This window comes from Pseudoliparis swirei, chromosome 2 (assembly GCF_029220125.1).
Source record: "Pseudoliparis swirei isolate HS2019 ecotype Mariana Trench chromosome 2, NWPU_hadal_v1, whole genome shotgun sequence".
Classification (NCBI taxonomy): domain Eukaryota; kingdom Metazoa; phylum Chordata; class Actinopteri; order Perciformes; family Liparidae; genus Pseudoliparis; species Pseudoliparis swirei.
This window is the reverse complement of record NC_079389.1, coordinates 17,016,100-17,040,887: the sequence shown is the minus strand read 5'-3', so window position 1 is coordinate 17,040,887 and position 24,788 is coordinate 17,016,100. Positions and strand designations below refer to the sequence as shown.

Below are 24,788 nucleotides of genomic sequence, written 5' to 3'. Positions count from 1 at the left end.
ATGTTTCTATAAATTATAAAATGTAAGAGGTCGCCGATTATTCTCACGAATCTTCAATTGTAATATTACTTTTAAATAGTTGTACAACTGTGAGGCAGGTTGCAGTCTGTCTTCTGTCTGAACTAATCTGGAGTTGTATTCCATTTCTTGTGCTTAAAAAAAAGGTTAACTAGAAAACTTAAATAAAACGCTATATTATTAGTTCTATAATAAGTATAGCACTGTTGTTTTTTATTAAGAAAAATAAAAACAAGTTTTTATTAGGACAAAAAACAACACCAACATTTTATTATTTTCTGGACTAAATGCTTGGAAGGATTTATTTTTTAATTTAATATTTTTCAGTCTAGCATGTCAATAATGAGCAATAACAGGGTTACAGTTTGCATGATTTAATACGGTGACATTAATTAATTTTAAATACTGCTCACAATACTGCAATTATTCCACCAGCCAAGAACACAGAGATGTCAAACAGTTGAGTTCACTTGAGTGTAATTAGGGAACTTAAATCATGTGACGTATTTAGATTCTGTGAACGCTCTGTCTCGACTCTCCCCCGAGAACGGTTGCCATGGGTGATCCTACCAGGGGCGGATGCCCCGAAAAACATAGCCCTCAGGATGACATCACTCAAATCCTCCACCACGATAAGGTGGCGGTTCGCGGAGGATATTCAACTCACCATTATGCTGAATTATAACCACATTATGCAGAGAGGGCGTGTGAGCATCACCTGTAGCGGTGCACCTGGATTTTAAGAGGACTCCTGATATTGTTTTTTAAGCTTTTGTCGTAAGTTTTCTGTTTGTTAGGCTTTAATAAATGTGTACACAAACCTCTTAACTGGAATCAGACTCAGAACGGAGCTGGCAAACTCAAATCATGGAGTTAAAGGTTAAACTGCAGGGCAACAAATGAAGCGGATTCCTGTTTTTCTAATATATTTTTTACGAACTCGATGGTGAGACTGAACAGTACATGAACACATGACAGTTCAGTCTGATTAGCAGTTTTTGGGACGACCCCCTTTTGTTGAATTTGAATCATGAACTCTGCCTTTTACCGTCTGCATCTCATTCAGCTTAAAAACATGAACTAGAGAAGCATTTCTTGAATAAAACGTGCTCACTGACGATGAACGGCACTATTTTTGACTTTATAATCACAAGCATACTGACTGAATGTATCGGCTGTGTTAAATCCATATACTTTAATGCACTATAAATATTAACATATACCTAAATAAACATGTCATCGTTATGCGCTGAACTTGATCAGTGTGCAATAAAGAGCATTTTGTGTATTGCCTTATACTGAATATTCTTTGCTGTGATATAAATACAATATCTGTCAAGGGTTGATCAAAGATAACAGAAGCTAGAAAAGTCACTGCAGCCATCTACAAAGAAATGTGCATCATGAAGACATGATGTGTCTTTGTCGCATTACAACTATAAGAGAGCAACACATTTGTTTTTCAAGAATAGAAAAGGAAACTATGCATCTTATTTTTTTCCTGTAATTCTCAGAACACTAAAAGGTCAAATTATTGAACGCACTCATGGCTGCTGAGTGTTTCTGCTTTATGTCACACGGTCGGTTGTATCTGTGACTCAAGATCAACAGCGCGTCACCAGCATCAGGAGGTGACATGCACAACACATTTTCAGGCTGAAGGCACACCTGAAAATGTGTGCGCTCTTCATCTTCAGGAAAATAAGACGCAGCCGGGAATCATCGTCTTCCTCTTAGAGTTAAATAACACTGTACAACAAGGAGACATGGTTTCAGGTCCATCGTCACTTTAGTCAACAAGGGAAGGTTTGGTTCATTCTGCACACACACTCACACACACCTGCATATATATTTATATATATATCTGGCACAAAAAATATCCACCTTTAATCTGAGAGTCAGTCTGGAGTCCAAACACACGGACGTCTTTTTAAAGGGCGATTACAGCCAAACATTACTGAACAAAAACAAAAAACATTACAACCTCCAGCTGATCAAACTAGAGACCATAAAGCAATTATAGGTGAAAAAAACACAGAAAAAAAATTAATATCAATATGAAAACCTTTTTGAATAAAAATTTCAGTTTTATATACTGTATATATATATATATATATATGTATATATATATATATATATATATTTAGATATCAGGCATGCAGACAGACACACTGTAAACTTCAACACCGGCAACAGGTCCAAAGGCTGAGGCAGCAAAACCACAAGGAATGAAAAGGCTCAGAAGTCAGACTTCAAATACGTGTGAATCCATATTAAATATGTTCGGTGTCGTTCGGTATGAACCGATCAACGCTTCAGCGGAAGCCGAGAGGGAAACGGCAACCTCGTCTGATCCTAGTAATTCACATAGAAATAAATGAAAGTAATAATAGGTTATCTTTTGTTTAGCTACTAATTAGTAAATAATTTCTATATTTTATGCAAGTTTTCCTACTTTTTTAATCTATCTTATCTAAATAGCATTATTTTAGGGATATTAATGTAGAGTTTAAATTATCAACAACTCCACTGGCTCCTTTTAAATATAATGTTTTTATGCTTATGTTTAATTTATCTTCCAAAGTAAAGGTTTAGTTGGTCAAGTTTGAGTTACGTTCTTAGAAATCATAGTGAGAACTATAACAACAAGAATCAGATTGGGCAAAAAACATAATTCAAAATTAAATCTCTTCCTCTACTGACCACCAGATGAATTTAAAGTAATTTCTTTATTGGCGGTGAAATGCTTCATCACCTCAATGAACACAGAGGCTCAAGTTACAGACTTCACATCAGAGACGGATGTGTGACGTTAAGGAAGCTGACGATGAAGATTCATGGCACAAATCTTAGTGGAAAAGTGTCGGATGGAAGACTTCCACTTTATTCACACAGCTTCACTGAGTTTGACTGTTACTGTTCTTACTTTGACTGAAGTTTCAATAGTGTTACGCTTTTGTGATGCTACGTGCTTTCTTTAATTTCTAATTCCCATTTTTCTTCTTCTCATTGATAATGTGGAGGTAAGGCTCTTGAGGAAGTAAAATGTTGAGATATCTGTTAAGGCAAAAGTCAAAAGGAAAGTAAAATATAAATAAATCCTCCTTATGCACTGTAGGTGTAGCGGTTACCACCAGCCACACACCAGCATCGCAATGAGCTTTTACAATAGTAATACAAAAGCAGGTGAGGTTGACGTGCATGAGGAAGATGACGAGATAAAGAGAGAAGATGATCTCCATAAGGAGTTCACTTTAAAAAGTGGAAGGAGGAGTGGAAGTTCTTGGGGGAAACTTAGACAAATATAAGTTGTTTACTTATAGAGTTAAAAGTAGAAGAAAACACGTCACTGAGATAATTTTCCGGCCAGTTCGGAATGATTTCCTGCTCCGAGATGATTGAGACATCCAGACCCTGAAATAACTTCTGTCCATAAATAACTGAAACAGTCTGGCAGGTTCTAGACTTTTTCTAAATGTGATCTGATTGTTATTAGCTTCACTCTTCACACTCCTGCAATCATATGACATTTGGATTAAGTTACAGTGCTAACGTGACATTTATTGTGAAGCAGTCGCAGGAAACACAATGTATTTGCCCCTAAACCAGACGGAGATAATGAGCCGGTGTGTAAGACGGCTTCAGAGGAAGGAAGACGGGGAAGAAAATACAAAGAAAGGAGAAAGACAATCTCAGATTTTAGTTTTCAGCACTAAAGTGTTTAGTTTTTTTGCATAGCTTCCTTTCACTCTCAGAATCAGACCCACCATATGTAATAATCCCTAAATGTTTCACCTCAGAGGAAAGACTGTGAATGTCAGAATGTAGTTCACACCACATTATTATTGTTTTAATCTTGGCCTGTCAAATATAAGATTTGTTTTCAAGTAAACAAAAATTATCAATTCGTGATTGAAAAAAAGTGCTGAAGTTGAGGTGAAAAAAAAATATGATTTCCATGTTATGAGAAGGAGTGTTTTCACTTCTTCCATCAAGATACCAGAAGAACGTGTTTAAATGTCTGACTTTAAAAGTCTCTTAGGCCTTTGAACACAATTTATAGAGTTACATATTGTAGTTACTACACGTTGTAGCCAGACACGCTGTATTTTGGTATTTTTAGAATTGGGCCGTACAGGTACAGGTACAGGTACCTGTCGCACCTCCACATTTAGTCCCTAAGGATTAAGATAATAATAATGCCCTGAGATGGACTGGCGGCCTGTCCAGGGTGTCCCCTGCCTTCGCCCTATGTCAGCTGGGATCGGCTCCAGCGCCCCCGCGACCCTGATGAGGATGAAGCGGTATTGAAAATGGATGGATGGATGGAAGGATTAAGATAATTATTTTTTGATTTCAAGAAAACAAACTTCTTCTGTGGAGATTCATACACACATTTCTCGTGATCAAAAGAAACTTCTCTGACCTTCTGCAAAAAAAAAAGGAACATTGAATCCTTCACACCAAACACATCTGGAATGAAACTCACACCAAATAAGACCATTAAGATGCCTGAAAAGCCTCTCAGTTCGCCAACAAGAGACCTTATTAATACTTAGTAATAACACGTCAACTGCACCAGCATTAAGAAACCCATAAATGCAAGGCGTATTGGTTCGAGAGGGTAGCTCATAAAACAGAACAAACTGATGCTCATACTCACTTACAGCTTCTGATTACGTCCAATAAACTAAAGTGAAACTACGATTTTTCTTCACATGCTGTGATTTGCTTGCGATTGATTGATTGATTGATTGGTGCGAGTGGGAGCCGAGTCAACTTTTCCCTTCTAGTTCAGATCCAAGAAGCTGAACTGGAGTGAGACAACACATGTCCGGAGACTGAACCAGGAGACCAAAACACTCCTCCTTGTTCTCAGTCGGCGTAGTGCATGATGGACTCGACATAGTTTCCAGGGAAGAGGCCGGTGGTCGTGTTCATCACGCCTTCGTACCAGCCGTCCTCGTTCTTCTTGATGACGTAGATGATCGCTCCTTCCTGGAACGACAACTCGTCCTCCTTGTCGGCTGCGTAGTCGTAGATGGCCACCACTAGAGGGCGACAAACACACCACAATGTTGTTGATAATAATCAATATGCCTGTGGATTTTTTTGATTTTCATCGATAGACATAGACAGCAAATGCAGCAATTGAGAGGAGGCCAGAGATGGTTTCAGAAAAGGTTTTCTATTGAAGGGTGTTAATGAGATCGGACAGCCTGAGTGAGGTTGTTGATCCCACAATGCAACACACAACTAATTGTAAGCTGGTAGTGTACAGCAATACGTACCTTTCTCGTGGTAGCTTCTGGGGGCCCATGGTGGGTCTTCCTCAGCGTACGGGTCGCAGTACTCCACTACCGCTGAGTCATCCTCTTCGTGTCCGTCCTCCAATGGCTGAGGAGAAAGAAGGGGCTCTTCGGGCTCCGATTGGCTCTCGGCGGCTGGATGAGGGGGAGGAGGGACGTCTGAGACTGAGAGGTCAGAAAGTACATTATACATTTTAGAAACACACACACACACACACACACATTTCATCAAATAAAGCACAACGGAAACCTGTGATGAAAACATAGTGGAAGGTGACTACTTACTGGACTCCTGAACTCGAGCAACGAAACCCATCAGAGGAAGCTGAGGGCTGAACTGGAGGAGGGAGGGGGGCGGGGGGGAGGCTGCCAACACAAACATATCCAAGATAATTTACTGATTGAGCTTTTTAATACAGAAATAAATGGCCTTATTTTGAAATATATTTTCTGTCTGATTCCCAAAATATTGAAGGCCCAGTTCACCTGTAACAGTCTGATCACACCCAGTAGGAGCTTCCCCAGACTGATGTGTTTCACAGGACATACCTGGGCTTTGGTTGTCGTAGGGACCACCGTTGACCTGGTTCTCTGTTACGATTGGCTGACCAGTCACAGAGGGGGGGCGGCGGTATGGCAGTGACCCCCCCATCTGTTGAGCCTGCTGACGGGGCTGAGGCCGGTTCATACTGAAGAACTGAGGGACGATGGGACCTGAGACAGAACAGGGACGCGTTTAGATAGATAGATAGATATATACTTTATTAATCCCCAAGGGGAAATTTGTCGTCACAGTAGCAGCACCAATAAACTAAACACACAAGAATAAAATATAAATATAAAATATACAAAACAGGGATGAAAGATATCGATGTATACAAGTAAAATATAAAATACAAAATGAAGTATATATATGAAAATAAATAAAATGAAACATATATGTATATATATATATACACACACACAAACAAATATAATACAATGACTGTGCAAAGTATACAAAGTATAATATAAAATACAAAATAAAATATATATGTATATATATATATACAATATATGTTTTGACAGATTACAGAGGTTTGGTGTAAATCTAGTACTAATATATCTATACATTTTATATTGACATATGTAATGTTTGAACACTCAACAATTTGAAAACACCTGTACAACTTTCATCTTTTTACTGTAAACCTGAAAACAGAAATACATTTTTTTTTCTCTGGACCGCTCTCAGGCCTCAAGGAGAAACAAACAACCAGATATGAACGGAGATGCTCCACACAAAATGTGTTATTTCAGCTGTGTTACTGCAACGATGCGGTGTTAAAGCACCCACACATGAACAAGCAGCCGAATGAACAAAATGAGTTTTAAGAAACGACTGCGTGTTGTGTATCCAGTTAACAACCTGACGATGAGATGAAATGTAGATTAAAAATGTCTTTGACGCAGTGAAGTAACCGCTGCAGCCTCGGCACACTGTGTTCTTAGTTGCTCTCAATACTGGATGTCAGAAAGTTTACCTTCTTTAACTTTTGATCTTATATGAACTAACGTTTTTCTGGGAGGATGTGACTCCTGAAATGGACATGATGACGTGATCTAAGAAAGGTCAAAGAGAGACCTCTTAGCTTCAGAGATTTGCCGACCTAGAACTATCCAAAAAAGAAAATTATAGGCTGATTAATCAATTGCTAAAAAAATTATTCTGCAACCATTTGAAAATCAATTCGAATTATGTTTTAAAGTCAATACGACAAATATTCTCTCAGGGGAAGATTTGTATTTCCTTAAAATTGAATATCTCCTGGTTTTGGACATTTGAAGAAGTCACCTTGGACTCAGCTTTCTCTCTCTTTTTTAAAATTTGCATAATTAAAAAAACAAATTGATCAATCGAGAACATAATCAGTTATAAAACACATGTTTCTACCCTCCTAGGAATTCAATCCTAAAAAGAACATTACATCAGCCCCATTCATGTAAACGCACACTCATTACAACGTTCACTCTACAATGTAATGAAAACTCAACAGAGAAAACACGTGATGTGTTTCTTTGATAAGGAAATGGAGAATGGAGGAAGGGAGAAGGCAGGCGAGCAGGCGATGGAGGCGGTGGTGTCGTTGGAGAAACTCACCTTCGGTAGGTGAGGAGGAGGAAGACGAGGAGAGTGGAGGAGGAGGAGGAGGAGCAGGAGGAAGGAGAGGAGACAGCTCTCCGGGAAAGACAACGACATCGGACGTGCTGGGAGCGGGGTTAGAGGCCGGAGAAGTGTTGGCGGGCGCGTTTGATTGTGGGTTTGGTTGAGGAGGTGAGTCGGTGTGTTGCGAAGACGAGTTCAGTAATAAGGGTGCGTTGGGTTGTGTTAGGGTTGTGGTGGAGGAAGAAGACGAGAAGGAGGAAGGAGTTGGGGAGGGGGAGGAGTTAGGAGCAGTGGAGGAAGAGCTAGCAGGTCCAGTAGTGGGAGAAACTTCAAAGAAGGGAGGAAGGAAGGAAGGAAAAGAAGGAGGCGATAAGCTGGAAGGAAGTGAGAACGACAGCGTAGCTGGAAATATCTCAATTAGCGGTTTCTACAAGAAGTTATTCAGACATCAGCTCACAAACATGAGCTGATGTCAAGTTTAAATGAATATTGATTTCAATATCAAACAGACAATCCAACTAAAAGACCGAACAAATAAAAACAAAGCAGGAAAAGAGGTCTACAAAATGAAAAGCAAGAAAGCAAAGATGTTAGGTGTAGACGTGTGTGTGTGTGTGTGTATCTTTGAGTGTGCGTGTTACCTGGGAAGGTGGAGGGCGGGGAGGGCGTCGGCACGGCGATGGGAATGCCAACGCTGCCGCTGCCACTGTTCTCCCTGCTGCTGCTCCGACTGCTGCTGCTGGGATGGCTGCCCCCACTGCTACCACTGTGCACACGCACACACACACACACACACACACACACACACACACACACGTTTGAAAAAATAATCTCTTAAATTGACAAATGTCACACTGCATGTGTAATTGATGGCACAAACAGGATTACCAAAAATGTGTGTCTCTTGCTTATGCTTATAATACATATTTTCCCTGAAATAAGGTCCCAATGCAGGACTTTGCTTCTCTATTGAGAGTTCATAAAACAATGTGAATGTCGCTGAACAAGAAACCAATTTGACTTTCATGACAAGTCGACTCAATAAGACGCACAAGCAGATAAAAAAAGATCAAGAAAAGAAGCAAAGAGGATTTAAGAGGCAGGAAGACAAACTGATATTGATAATAACAAAAGACAATACAGAAAAACAGACAGACAGGAAGTCACCAGCCTGTAGAGAAACGTCAGGATAAAAGCAGCCGCAGTGAGGGATGTCAACATCAGCACAGAAGCAATGAAACAACAAGAAGCTGCAGACACAGACTCTGATTGGCTGGAGGCTCCAGATCAGGACAGACACAGGTGGAGATTTGACAGAAAAGATCATATAACTGTTTGTCTTTTTACCAACAAGCCCACAGTTACATAAATTGAAGAAAAGCTGAGAAAATAAAACTGAATATGAATATGAATGAGGAGAAAATCAGTTAGTTGATGGTGTGAGGATGAAAGCAGAGAGTTACTCCTCTGTGTTCACTCAGCAGTGATGCTGCAACACAGTGACCGTCACTGCTGGAGGTATTAAAACAAGTTGTTTAAGTACTAAACAGTTCATAATTCTGCTCTGGATTTTGAAAGTAAATTGCTTTTTAACTATTCTGAGAAGCAGCTCAGACGAACTAATGTCTATTCGAATGTGTTTTTACCGAATTTCTATTGAAAGATAAGTGTCATACTGTAGCATCAATTTCCTGAGTATCTTTCTTCCTCAGCAACGTAAGAAGAAAAGTTAAAGATGTTTTTCATCATTAATGATCAACTAGCAGGGTTCCCTGCAGTAACCGTGTCCCGTCTCCCTGAGCATCACCGCTGAATAAAACCGGAGGAAACACTGGACAGCAGCAGAGTTTGTGATGAAGTTCAGCAACAAAGTCAAAAGAAAGGAGAGAACTCGTCAACAAAAGTTATGAAAAACAGCAAGTCGCTCCAGTTATTATGTCTTTGTCTTGTCCAAACTCATCAACAAGCCACGTAGATGCTTGAGAGCACTGGTCAAAATCATATTTTATCACTCTTACATCTGAATATGAGGTGACCGATGGCATCTGGTTAGCTTAGCTTAGCATAAACACTACCAGTTTCTTTACTGTCTTTATGCCTCATCGCTAAATGCACAGACAAGAGAGTCGATTAACAATCCTTTAATAATAAAGTATTCCAATGTATCAACCCGTTTCTCCTGGTGTCAACCAAGTCCTGGGCTTTAGTCTGTGATTGTGCACGCTGAGAAAGGAGGATGCGCTGAGAGGATGCTTCTCATGATCTTCAACACATCTGTTTGTCTCGATTAGAACGAATCATGTTTGAACAACTTCAACAGGAACTCATATTGCATTGAAGAGTCTGGAATCCCAAACCAGACATACAGTTGTGTTGAACATCTGCCTTTTTGTAAATGAACTGCAGACCAAGCGGAGCACAGAAAAAGCATTAGAGTAGATGGGAAAGCTCTGAAAACCCGTTCTGGCAGCCGCGTTTACACGGCGACCCGGCTACCTGTATGTGCGGGGGCGGTGGTTGAGGGCGGCGGTGCGGGTCGGACTGGGAAGCTGTCCGATGGCCACGTTGTTTCTGGTGGGACTGGAGACATAATCGTTGGGCACCACTGGGGGGCGGACTGGCTCCAGTGTCCTGTAGGGGGAGTTCTTCCTGTACATGCCAGGGGTGAGGGGGGAGACAGGGTTAATGGGGGAGATATTTCCATGACCAGGTCCACTTGGGAGACTGGAACAAAACAATGCAATTTCATGTTAAACCAAGTTGTGAGCTGAGGTTTGTTTTAATCTTGACCAAATGATTATTGTCACATTAACAGGACTTTAAAATCAGAAACTTAACCATTCCAAAGTCTCCACCTTTACCAGATGCAACATTAAAACATCCTTTTTTAGATTCTTACTTTAATAATGTGGGTGAAGAGCCACAGGAGGGCGCTGTAGCTCTAACACGCTGTAGCACCAGCGCCAAAGAGTAGAGAGTGTATTCTAGAATTAACTTTCAGTCATAGTTAAATAAAACATGTCAAAGTCAAGGATTTCAAGGTAACAGGGAACATTAACACAACATCATGATTCATATGTAATTACAAATGATTTCTACATTAAGTATGGGCTGGGATTTTGCCTCCTTGCTGTCAGAGAAGTGGAGAAATTGGTTTAAGGTCATGTTTAAAGGTCAGGATGTATTTTTAGAGAACTATGACTCCTCCAGCATCACAAACTGTAGAGAAAAAGGACAACTGAGAATGATTAGAGAATAAAAAACTAGACCGAAAACAAACAGGAGTAAGTTGGATTTGAATTTCTCCCAAAATAAAACATACATAACGTCAGTTATTGCAGTAGAAAGAAGAACAAGCGAGGTTATAACTCTGCAATATGACCAGTCACACCTTTACTAGAGGACATCAAACATTTGTGGGGCATAATGTGCATACAGCTGATAATAAATAATACAATTTTCTGTCGGGGTAAATCCTAAAACAAGCGCGCAATACAAACACAAGAATTACATAAGAACGGTTATATAAAGTCAAAATGACGGGCTGGCGTGTTTCTGGGCTGGAGTGTGCATGTGTGTGAAGACAGAAGGACTTGAGCTGTTGATGCCAACTCACTGCTGTGTGTTCGAGGGACTTGGCTCCTTCCCGAAGAAGTGCTGAGCTGCTTCTGTTTACTCTCTCCAGCATCCTCAAACACTTTCTCTTCTTATTCTGTAACACTTTTGTATTTCACATTTTTTTCTTCTCTCTAATGTACCGACTTGTGATTTGACAGTTTCAGCTGCATAACACTAACACCGAAATAATGTTTATTGTGGAGAAACAGCCGGCTGATCAGCAGGTTACGTCCAGGAAACAGGAAGGAACACGACGACAGGAGGACTTAGGAGGCGCTCGACCAGCTGGCTACCTGGCTTCACACTCATAGGCATGCGCACGCATACACCACATGCACACACACACACACACACACACACACAGTTATATAACATACATAGTAAGTGCTGTATTAAGTATTGTATTGGTTTAATGCTCCGACAAAAGAACGGTGAACACAGGACTTCAGGAAGTCACTGCGCACGGCAAAATAGTACGGTAATTATATATAATAGAGGTGCTGGCAGGTGGTGATTTTGTTACCTTTGGACATTTTGCCAGACTAATTCCCCGGTTTCCAGCCTTCAAGCTAAGCTAAGGCCTCGAGACTCCTAAACTTATCTTCCATCGTGCATTTTATTGAATCGTTTGCTTATTTCTTGCATTTGGGCTCACAACCCTGTGTTGTACAATGTCAACTAGAATGGGCACTCGGTAGAGCGCATACCTTCGCATTTCACAAGATTGGGCATTGAATTATGAAAATGTTTGCATTAGTTGCATGCCAATTGGATATAAATTGACCGTGCTATGGTAAAAAGAAGATTTTGACCTTTTCATGACCTTGACCTTTGACCTGATCGATCCCAAAATGTAATCAAATGGTCCCCGGATAATAACCAATCATCTCACCAAATTGCATGCGATTCGGTTTAATACTTTTTGTGTTATGTGAATAACACGCATACAAATAAATAAATAAATAATAAATAATAAATAAATAATAAATACATAATAAATAAATAATAAATAAATAATAAATAAATTAATTAATAAATACACGCCGATCAAAACATAACCTTCCGCATTTTCATCTTGTAACCTTGGCTAAAGGACCACTGGGTCAGAGGAGACAGGTTAGAAAGAAGGAGAAAAGGGAGGTGAAAGAGAAGAATGAAGGATGAGACTGAAGATCAGACTGACTCAAACAGAAAATGAAAAGATTTTGAGAGAGGAAGCAAAATTGAGATAAAGATAAGAGAGAAGAAGGAAGAGATACAGCTGGGTGACCTAGATGTTTGAGAACACAGCAAGCTTTCACAACGCATGACGTTACTCGTCCTCTGAGCACCACGTTTCAGTGTGTGTGTGTGTGTGTGTCTGAGTGTGATGTCACCCCCCTCTGCCGGGTCTAATCTGTAATAAACTCGCCGCAGGAACCCCTGTCCTCCCGCAGGAGACGAACACACACAAACTGCGGCCCACCACTTGTTTCGAACATCAGCTCAAAGAACATCTGTAGTTCTGTGAAGGAGGATTTGTGTCTGCATAATCGTCTATTGGCTTTTGAAATCAAAACATTTCATACAAAATGCCACATTGTTCAGACGTCTTTCACACATTCAGGACACATTAATACACCAGAGGATCGCGTTCACTTAGAAATAAAACCGTGAACACAGAAGAACACATGATGAGAAAAGATGAGTAAATGTCATAGAGAAAGTGTGTGGTAATGTGTGTGAATGTCTACGTGTGTGTGTGAGTGTGTACGTTAGGGTACATACCCTAAGATGCTCATGCCTGCCCTCGGAGGGCTGGGTGGTTTCTGGGTGGGGGGGTTGGACCGGGACAGGCCTCCTCCTAGTTTCATGTTCTGCTGGCCATTCACCTGGAGAATATACATTTTTTAACATGATCATAATGTCTTGAAATGATTAACATGACCAATTATTTAGCATTGTCATTATCGAACACAAACTAAAAGAATCATGAAGAGCGTGCACATTGACCCTTCGCTTCTGCGCTCGCTGGGGAAGCATCGAAGTTCTAACGCCAGTTAATGATGTGCTTAGAAACACCTTCCAACCTCTCGGGGTTAAAAATATCACTAATACATCAAGTTTTTCCATGATATGCTCGAAATCCACAAAACCAGCCTGAAGAAAAACTGAAATGATTGCACGAGAGTCTGTTGGGCAGTTAGTTGTTGGATTAAACTGAAGGCTGAAGCTGTGCTATGATTGGCCAGTCTGTGTTCCTGGGCGTCAATTAGACCAATTACAGATATTATAATAAACAACGGGGATAATTTAATTTTGTATGACTCTTTTTGAGTTGGTCTGTTATGAAATAATGAAAAGACTGTTTGAATGTTAATTTCTGTTCTCGCACAAAAACACTACAAGGCAGCACTAGTAACAATTCACTTTTACCTAGCAACCAACTGGATCAATCATTCCCTTTGTTTATTACTGGAATTTCTTTATGCATCTTTAGTTTGGCTTCTTTTCCTCCCTCAGTATCACATCCTGGTATTTTGTACAGATGTGTGGTGCATCCTTACCTTGAACCTCAACAACCACTAACGCACCGATGAAAGCAATGAGAAAAGGAGGAAGAAGAGGGGGGGAAAGTTGTCTCTAGGTTAGTGTCGGTGCGTCATGCAAACATTACACCACGAGGCATAAATAACATCCCAGAAAAACAGATTAAGATGAAGCACAGGCAGACAGAAAGAGATAACGACGACATTTACACGTCTCTTTGCTCGATGTGCCGGAACTACAGATAATATCTGTTGTTGTGATGTTTAAAAGATCAACAACCACCTCTCATGTGTAGACTTGACTACCTGTATCTAAACTCTATATGTAACCAATTACATAACACTAAAACATCTATATTATTATTTATATACACTACCGTTCAAAAGTTTGGGGTCACTTAGAAATGTCTTTATTTTTCAAAGAAAAGCACTGTTTTTTCAATAAAGATAACATTAATCAAAAATACACACTATACATTGTTAATGTGGTAAATGACTATTCTAGGTGGAAACGTCTGGTTTCTAATGAAATATCTCCATAGGTGTATAGAGGCCCATTTCCATCAACTATCACTCCAGTGTTCTAATGGTACATTGTGTTTGCTAATCGCCTTAGAAGACTAATATCTGATTAGAAAACCCTTGTGCAATTATGTTAGCACAGCTGAAAACAGTTATGCTGGTGATATAAGCTATACAACTGGCCTTCCTTTGAGCTTGAAGTTTGAAGAACAAAATTAATACTTCAAATATTAATCATTATTTCTAACCTTGTCAATGTCTTGACTATATTTTCTATTAAATTTTCAATTCATTTGATAAATAAAAGTGAGTTTTCATGGAAGACACGAAATTGTCTGGATGACCCCAAACTTTTGAACGGTCGTGTATCTTCCTTATTTTCGTTATTATTCCCACCTTGACTCCATGTCCAATGTCATCGAGCATGTTGTAGTCGATGGGCTTCCTGATGTAGCGCACTGGTCTCTCTGCGTTGGCCGGAGCAACTATTTTATGCGAGCGGGACGTGTTCTTATTGGTGGTCAAGATGCCGATCTCCCGCCTCGCCACCTTCTCCTTGTGGATGTCAACGGTCTGAAAAAGAAAGGATGACTAAGTTAGTTTCATTGCTTCAATACAATACAGGGAGGAAATGATGAGATGTGATTTATCCAACTTGAAATCAAATTATTGTTTCAATCCTGTTGGAGTAACAACAATAATCTACAGGCAAGCGAGCAGCTCTGGAGGCTGTACTTTGAGCCAAACACGAACTGACTGCTAACATGCACGTGTGTAACAGCTCTGTTTACCAAGTTGGTTTAGCACGCTTACATTCGCAAAATGATAGTAAACAGTAGTACAGGTCAGGCTGATGGGAAATGTCATAGATCAAAGTACTGGACCATTTTAAATGTCGACCTGATGACGGCGCTATAAAAAAGTCAGAAGAACCCCCGAAGTTATCACAATTCATCCTGGGGGGAACAAAAATGTCTCCCACATGGAGGAAAAGTCAGCGGACCATCAAACTCAGCGGGTTTATCTTCTGCACAGCATGTCATGGCAATCCATCCAATAGTTGGACAGACTCACTGCCACTCTACTGTTCCTCCAGTCAGAAATGAGGTTTGATATAACAATGATAATCTTTCGTATTATAGCTTTAAAATAAACATTGTTATATTTTTATAAGACGACATTTAAGACGCTCAAAGTACATCGTAAGTTGAATTGAGCTTTAAGGCATTTAAAAAGGAACATTTGCAGGCAAGCATTTCCGTACACATAAATGATGACATTTTGGTACGAATGGTTACTAAATTCTTTCTGTGTGTGGATGTGTTTTTATAACTGCTGTTATCGTCTATAAAAAATGTCTGTAAAGTTTCAGACATTCGTTGTAATGACGTCTTTCTTTGTCAGTCAAACACCTACATGTTAGAGAGTGAATCCTCACATGTCAAATGGTTCTGTCCTCTCACACTGCACATGTGCTTGAACACCTGTTTTTCTAGTCTTGAGTCAGATTAAGTGTTGATTGAATTTTCATTGTTGCATTATAAGAAAATTTACGGAAATATATGAAAATATATTCATGTAAGAATCCACATCCTTCTTTTCCAAGATGTTGTATCTATACACAACTTGGACAGTAATCTACACATTCTGTCAATAAATATTCTAAATTAAAATCTATATTTAATCTGATAAAAACAGCCAATCAAAATGGAAAATTACTATTTTGATTTGAAAGAAAGAAAAAAATACTAGGAGTAACTATTAGTAACATTTTATTCTTATTGTTTGTATAACTTGAACTTGTTACTCTTGAGTCCCTAATAATTGTGAATTACAAAAAGCTTTTTATTTAAAAAAAAGAGTGAATTTGTGCAGGTTAAGTCTGAAGAAATGCTCATTTTGTCTTTGTGTGTTTACACAATATAACTTTTCTTTGTTATCTTCAAATATAAAACCTCCATAATCATACCATAATTTGCCACGCCACATGAGTTAGCACACAGCGGACCTCAAATGACCTGTTTCTACTGAATTGAGAATGGAATTCAAATCTGGAATTGAGAATATCAAAACCAACCAACCAACAATCAAAATGGAATCGATTTGTGAGATACTGACGGATTCACACCTCTATTTCAGATCCATGCACGCATCGGGGATGAGAAAAGTGACACTTCTAAAACAGTCGACACCACGAGGGTTCATCACGAGGGTTACTATGATTACGACACCGTACGCACAGGAACTCTAACACCGATCGGGGGCAAGGGGACCACGAGGTTTCGTTCATAAGTAAGAAATGAAACATTTAAAGACATCCTACTGACACATATGTTTGTCTGTATACCCTAAAAAGAAAAATGGATTATATAAGCTTATCTCACTTTTATTCTTCATGAGAGGGAGCCTCATGTGCGCCTACGAAACAGATGTGACTGTGTCTCACTGAACTGAAAGCAGTAATTATGACGTGTAATCACAGCCTTGGCTTAACATAACAGAGAGAAGCATCTCATTATTTCTGCATGCAGAGTTTATTCTCATTATACCGAGGTCTGAGGAGGAGAATGGATCCTCTGTACCACTGAATACTAGTGTTATTCCTTTAAGTGCTGTTTAGGGACAGTTGTATTCTTTTAAGTACTGTATATAAGGTATAGGGAATGTTTAATTAATGAACGTTCCTACATTTGGTGTTAAATAATGAATCTCAACACAGAGTGCACTGAGCAACGTGTACTCGTATGGATGATGCGTGAGTTTGTCTCGGAATATGAATGCAGTGTTATTGAAGTATACTAACGGCACAATATTTGAGAGAGAGAGCGAGCGCAAAGCTAAATGGTTTGTCGTCTATATCCAGCGTGGTGCGCTGCGTGGGTGCAGAGTGTTGCATAACCTGATCAGACAACCGGTGATGCTTCACACCGACATATGGATTTATTTGTCTGACCAGCTGACGAACATGAAGAAGAGTCTTGATTTTCCTTTGTCTTCCTAGATGGTCTCCTTCAATGAGCTGAAGTAAACTGGATACTTTTTTTGCAGCAACCAACTTTAAACGTCCATTTAAATGTACTCAATTAGCTGTGTGTTAACATGCAAATGAGTGTCCTGGTTTGAAGTCTTATCCTCGTTTTAATTATATTCCCTTTCATAGAACATTGAGAAACCTGCTTATTCATCCATCCGTCTGTCGACATGATTCTAACAGTCTCGAGGTTTTAAGACTGTGTCAGAGTAACGGTGTTTATGACATTCATATGAACATCTGCAGATTGAAAATGCTGTGATTTTTTATTTTAACTTACATCATTAACTGCTCCTGAAATGTTAAGTCAGTTGATCTCACAATATATATGAAGTCACCAGAAAATGTATTCAGCTATAGTTCATTGACACTAATACTGGCCATTAAATCATTTAGTTCACAACCCCATTGAAAAACATACAAACATCAAACTCTCATGTGGGCAGAAGGCAGAGTGGAAAACTATAAATATATAATTTTTTCTGCACTCTTTCCACTTTTCGCTGTTAATTCACTGCAGTTTACTACTGCTGCATGCTTTGGGATTTTGTAAGAGCAATGTCCTCTTGAGAATGAATTATGGGCTACATTTGGCAAGACGCAGTGAAGAGAGCAGCATCCACAGAGCGGAGAACACAAGTGAGACTGCATTCACACGATTACATATTGTGTGTGCTTTCACCCATGAATACTCTCACTGTGTCCACGCTAATGATTCATGCATGCCCACAGATTTCAGGTTTAAAAAGCAATTTGTTTATCAATAACACAATATTCTTCAGCAGCCGTGTGGCTGTAGACACCTGGGTTAGGTTATCGAGGAAATGGGGGTTGGAGAAATTAAAATGTGATTTATTATTCGTCTAATCTATGTCGTGTTGCTAATGGGGGAGAATCCGGATTTTTAATTTACCACGAAGAAAAAAAATATATTATTAGATGAATGACAATGAGTTTTTTGTTTTTTTTACTTTATAAAAAAAAAAATTAATTTGGAGAAGCCCCTATGCAGTCTGCTCCAGTGATTATATAACTACGTATGAACCAAACTGAGGGCACAGGGTCCTCGTGTGTTCCCACCAGACCTGTGAAATGTGGTTGATGGAGCTTTCCATGCGGCGGAGCTGCGAGGCCTGGATGTCCAGCATCTGCAGCACATTGTTGGCCAGCGTGTTGATGAGGTAGGCGACGCTGGCCAGAGACTGGGTGGTGTAGCTCTTCGTCTCCTCCAGCGCTCGCTCCTTGTCTGCGGACTGCAGGAAGAAGACAGATTCAGGACGGGAGTCGCACCGGTGCCACCATTTCATTCTCACAGAAGAAAACAGCAGTGGCAGATCATCAACACAAGGGATGAAGGACACACGTGAGCAAAATAAAGACCCAACGTGCGACTTTTTTTGAAGCATATTGTTGTCTTTTAGTTTTTCATCAAAACATTGGGTATCGGGGTTACTACCCATGACACCCCGGGGACAGCTCAACATGAAGGCTGAGATGTTGGTTTACTCCAGCATATGACAGGTGTCATGTCATGGATGAATACACATCAGGCGTCTCTACCGATAACCATGGACTAAATCATCGTTTAATACAACAACTGCGATACATTAAAAGATAAGAAATGCAGGGATAAATAGAATAATTTGGCTTCACAAGACATATATTATTTGTGTACAGCACTTCTTTGATGCCTAATTTCTTTATTTCCCTTTTTAAAATCTCTTTCTGTCTTTCTTAATAACTTCTTTTCTATTTTTAAAGAAAGTAATTGGAAATATATGGAATTATGGCAGCATCTAACAATTAATTTCAACCTCCATTAATCTATCAATCGATAACTGCTTGGTCTATATATAAAAAAGAGTTAGTGCGGCCTTATATTTTGCCGTATAAAAAGGACATCAACTATAGAGACAAATGCACATTACTTCACAAACCCTAAAGAATCCACCTGAAGGTCTTAATCAAGATAACAGCATGATGTCCATGGACGGCAAAAGGAAACACGGCCAAGAGGTCTGAAAATGAGCATCAGTATATGTCACCAAATGTAAGAGTAGTTCATTTGTGTGTGTGTGCAACATGCATACTGTACGAGTACACAATACAGCACAGACAGTACACAAATACACACTGATGTGTGTGTGTGTGCTGAAGCATGATGTAGGTCAGGTCTAACTCAGTAATGCCCGAGGTTGACAAGAAACACAACGACACCAATGTGTGTATGTCTCTAATCCACACAAACACACACTCACATTCACACGCACAGTTATTTATTTAATGACAGAATGACGAAAGGAAATACTTCATTCTGATGGGCTTCTTGGCGGAACTGAATAATTAGAGTACAGTCACGAGATGCATTTGATTGGATCGCTCAAGAATATATTCAATTACATTTTAAATGCAATTTCATGTGTAAATCACAACACATTTCCGTCTTTACCATCTGTACAACATAAGACACCTTATGTCCTTGGACATAAACTAGTACGAGTATACAGTACGTATATCTCTAAAGTGGTGTTGTCCAGGATTGTCGGCATCCACCCACGACTCCCTTCCCCACGTTGTTGGATAAGGACCAGGACGAGGGAGAAAGGACTAAATTAGGCGAGAGTTCAAACACTCTCTTATAAACAATGTAAACAAAGGTCCAAACAGTCTGAGGGTGTAACGGTTCACGACCGAAACCGCGACACAAACGCCCACGCGTCCCAATTCTCGCTGTTTTTACAACTAAAGATCTGAATCTTTCACCACTGCCCATCTCTAAAGTGTAGATTTATTTATAAAGAGGTACCCGTCAGATAATAATGGGACTCTTTATTTAGAGACTGGGTACCTGAACTAACTATAACTCTATTCAGTCCAGTCTTCTTTCCCTGTTTAATCTCTCTTCCCCTTCCACTACTCTCTCTCTTTATCACATCATCCTCATTACATCTCTTATTTTCTCTTTCCCATCAGCCATCTGATGTCTTATTAGCGGTGACCTAGTTGGAGGGCTGCCTCTCTGGCCTGAGGACCGCGCAGAGCATCGGAGACATGAATGTAATATTTTCTTTCTCCATTACAGCTAATTGTATGAGGTCCTATGACATGACTAAAATCAGATTTACATAGATTAATACGCACAATCTGACTCCACTGACCTACTTTTTTTTTTAATGAAGATACACTCAAATCTAACCGTCACATTCCTGCTGTTCAGTTGTTCCAAATGAGGCGGTAAAACAGTATTACGCTACAAACTGAGTGTTTTGGGTTTGTCTTCTTCATGCTACAAAAGATGATAGTTTATAGTCACCTGATTATTTAACTGATAATCTACCATCGCCGTCTGCTTTCTTCAGCCCACTGATGTGTGGGTACCACTGGTGCCCGCTCTGTGTTTAACATTAGCATGTGAATGGTCGAGAGACAGAAAGAGAGAGAGAGCGAATATGAAGTATCAACAACTTTTTAGCTGCGAGTGGAGTAGTGCCTTTAGGCTATTTGATTGGTAAATAAATGCAAAAACTCCAGATTAAAGTGAGGGAGGGTAGTCCCAGAGTTAGCCGCTCCTTCTTTACAAGATCTTAAATTGCGCTGTTTTTTTAATGTGGACTAGCTCTTTCCATGTTGATGTTGTGGTTTGATAATTTCACTTTAATTCAAAGTGCTCAGCAAAACTCAGAGAAGTGGCTCTTCACTAAAATTGAAAATAGACTGCCTCAAGGGGTGGAGGCAAAATATACTGGCATATATATGTGAGTGAATTTAGTAGATTAGTTTTATTTTAGAATGTTCCTTTAAATGCTGAAAAACAACACAAACATTTCTGGTAAAACAATTCTAAAACGTGTTTAGCGGAGGTCGACCAATGGGCAGGTGACACTGGCAGAAGCGCTCTTTAAAGTGCTCCTGCCTGTGTCGCGTTCAAGTACGGCTCCGACATCAGAGAGTCAGAGTTTCTTTCATGGAGCACAGTATGTCCTCGGATGGACATGGATGCACATTGAAGGTTCACCTACGATTCCCACAGCCGCGGCACACGGCTGAAAGCTTTGGGATTAGCCGTGTAGATGAACCTTTAGTTTGGATATGAGTTCCCGATGTCAAAATGAACCTCGATGCCCAAATAAACATGGGCTTTTTGATAAAAATATTTCCGACAACTATGTATTTGAATGTAAAACTTGCACCAAAAAAAAAACTGAGACTCGCAAATAAATATTGGTGGCTGAAGTACATCCAGACCGGTGTGTGTGTGTGTGTGTGTGTGTCTGTGTGTGTCCCGCCTAAATCTGCAAATGACAGCCATTACCGTCACACAGACTCTACTTACTAACCATGCATAGCAGTGTGTGACAGAGAGGAAGCTGTGTGGGTCAAGGCAGATACACCTCATTACTCCTTGAAGAGCTATTCTCTTTGGCTCTGAACGAGATCCACACACACACACACACACACACACACACACACACACACACACACACACACACACACACACACACACACACACACACACACACACACACACACAGCCACTCTTTTTACCTTACAAGGACAGGTCCCTTATGCGCTACAGAAGGTGTTTAAACTTCTAACGCAGATAAAGCGATCTACATTTTATCACATAATTACTACGTAATATCACAAGCTAACTCTCTAGTTTAAAGGAAATTGAAGCTGAAGTAGAGACTGCTGAGCTGTAAATATTTGCCGTAAAACACATTGCATTTGTCTGACACAAGAAGAGGAAACATGGAGACCAGTTTCAATACAAGGGCTGAGGAAGACGCCTTCAATTTGCTTTAAACAAACGTGACGGGTTTCTCATTAACTTGATGGAAATTAAGTTAGTGTGTGGTTAATTCATTCATAGCTGTCATCTGAAGCCTTTAAAGCACCCAAGAAAATCAAGACTCTAAACAAGTGAATTTAACTCATAATTAAAATTGCTTCAGACAGGCTGTCAACTACTCAAGTTAATATGTATTTATATAGCTCAGTATCACAAACTTGCATCAAGTGGCTTTGCAATGTGTACAGCGTACGACAGACACCCTCTGCTCTGAGACAATTATTAAAAACTACCTCCCAAACAAAACTTATAACAGGGAACGAGTGGAAGAAAACATCAAACTAATTAAGAACATTACAAAAATAGTTTATCTCTCGCTGGGATGAAATGTGAAACCGTCATGTGATCTGCTCAGGTTTAAAACTGCCAAGTTTCTGAAAACAAACCCTTTCTTTCCAAACGCCCCCGCAGGAGCTGCTTCTGGCACCAAGGTTTCCAAGCTTACACACACACGCACACGCACACCTCCTGCAGTGGTACCATGTGTTTTCAATGAGCAGCAGCAGGTCAAGTTACATTATGACTACCTCTGCTAACTGGTACCAGCTGTGGAAGACCCAGAAAAGGAGGTGGGTTGATGTTTTTTGAACAAAATGATAATTAGGCTGATGGATGCATGAGTTGTATCTTGTGTTTCTGCTTCAGTTTCCTCAGCTCATGGATATTGCATTTCTGTCAGTTTACAAACCTACAAGCTGTGGGAGGTGGTTTTTTTTGGTCAACCTTGGTTCTTGCAATAAGTCCTTCTGGACAATGTCCGGTAGGGCTGGAACCCTTTCTAAAAAACTCAAACTTTGGTTTTTCTGTGGGTAATTTTAAATAAACTTTAAGTGCATATTTCAACATAATTGTCAGGATGTAAACATCTGTGCCAAAGTACTGTGGTTGTTATTATCATTAATAGTATAACGAGAAGCAGCTGCGCAGCATTAAAACAAAATCTGGACATATCTAATCCAGAGTGTCCAAGAGGGGGGGGGGGGTCACACAGAGTTTAACAAGGGTTAACATTGAATCCAAATGTTTAGTCCATAAAACAAGATCAAAAGCTCAACTACTGGATTATGTAATCACATCATCTGCTGGCAGCGGGAATGTAGGCCATCCAGTGGGCAACGGGTTAGCCTGTTACACCCCATTTGGGTACGTATTATGAACAAGCTAATGAACTACAAAATAGCCTTTTTATTCAGAAATATGTGGTGTGATGCAGAGAGGACGATGCTATGATTCAGAGAGAGAAAGGAGTGTTTGGAGTTATTTGAGAGAAAGAAAGAGGAAGGAAACGTGAAAGAACAGACAGTCAGTCTGCCTTTTCAAAAGTCAGGCGGTTGGATAATTGGTGAATGCAGCTGGTCTTGTTGATTGACTGCTGCAGGAGAGCGATGAAGATGACATCTGAAGATGAACAGGTGTTAATTTAAAGCCAACTGAGGAGGAACAGTTGTCCATAACAGTCTTTGCTGCCCACACACACACACACACACACACACACACACACACACACACACACACACACACACACACACACACACACACACATATATATATATATATATATAATTCATAACAAATCTTTTTTCAAGCAAAAATGCTAAATATTACTTAGCGTGCTACTTTTTCTTTCTCCAACAAGTTAATAAACGGAATATATTTAGGTTTTGAACTGTTGGTTTGACAAAATAACTTGAGAAAGTCTTGTTGCTGTGGACCTTGCAGCTGTTATTTACAAATCTGGTGACCATTTGAAGGCAATGTCCAGGTGATACACATAGAAATTGCTGACTTTACATGTTTATTTATTTGAGAATTTATTTGGATCTCGATTTGCTTTTACCTGGTCAAAACACCTCCTCCTCCATTGACAGAGAGTTAATCTACAACAACGTTGTTGTTATTATTATTATAACGTAACTATAATGGAACAACAATGATCGCAGTAATTATGTCCAGCAAAATCCACAGAAGATATATGTTCTCACTGAAATCAAGTATTTAAGTAATTATTACAACAACATTGTGGCCGAGTTTGAACCGGGCCATCCTTTCCCTCCTTGAAACATCTCCGTGTGATGAACCCTTCTCTGCATTTCTCAATACAAGATGTATCAAGAGATGAAAATAAACATTAAGCGCTCTTTCAACCAAATAACATAACATAGCGGAAAACAGCTTAGCAGTTACTTTGAAAACGGAATAACCTAATTACGTATCACGTTCAAACAGTCCCGTTTCAGAGTGAAAACAATGGGGGGAAAGTTGAATTTCCATAAAAGCAAAAGTGTTTGTCGGAATATTTTGTAGCAGAATGTACTCTCAGGTTTAAACTGTGCAGTCGCTCGAGAGGTCATTATTTAAATTTAATCCGGCGTGACTTTTTCTTCTTTCCTAGAAACCCTCACGGTCGCATAACGGAGCTGGTGCTGTCATTCCATCACTCCACTCACCAATCCGCCCACTCCATGCGAACATTACCCCGATTTGTCCTGTTTTCACTTGCCGTAAACACCTTATGTTTAAACACTAGCATGTACCTGGACATAGTTGCTTTCGCAGTACTCCGCTACTCTTTCCAGATTGGTATAACTGTCCAGTAAAGCTCTCCGTCCCGCAGGAATCTCCTCCTCCAGCAGCATTTGTAGCTCCGCCATCTTTGCATGGTTTTACTACTAACGGCCGCAGCGCGCGCTGACTGGATGTGTCCCGCTGCCTTCACGGAGTGTGGGCGATATCACAACTATTATACGACATAACGAGAACGACG

The 24,788-nt window shown here is 39.9% G+C and overlaps 1 protein-coding gene across 3 annotated transcripts; it reads right to left on the bottom strand.

The window, feature by feature from the left end:
* Positions 1–376: 376 nt before the first annotated feature.
* LOC130201365 (abl interactor 2-like) lies at positions 377–24,675 on the bottom strand. 3 transcript variants are annotated; one of them, XM_056426341.1, is made up of 11 exons: positions 24,559–24,675; positions 18,258–18,425; positions 14,538–14,714; positions 13,638–13,655; positions 12,859–12,962; positions 9,970–10,122; positions 8,115–8,239; positions 5,877–6,041; positions 5,613–5,693; positions 5,310–5,492; positions 377–5,069 (listed from the first exon to the last, which is right to left on the bottom strand). In XM_056426341.1, the coding sequence occupies exons 1-11, from the start codon at positions 24,673–24,675 to the stop codon at positions 4,894–4,896; spliced, it is 1,467 nt and encodes a 488-aa protein (XP_056282316.1). In that variant the 3' UTR covers positions 377–4,893. The 3 variants fall into 3 exon arrangements, with proteins under 3 accessions (XP_056282316.1, XP_056282332.1, XP_056282323.1); XM_056426357.1 differs by having other exon boundaries at positions 5,310–5,462; XM_056426348.1 differs by lacking the exon at positions 13,638–13,655.
* Positions 24,676–24,788: the final 113 nt, after the last annotated feature.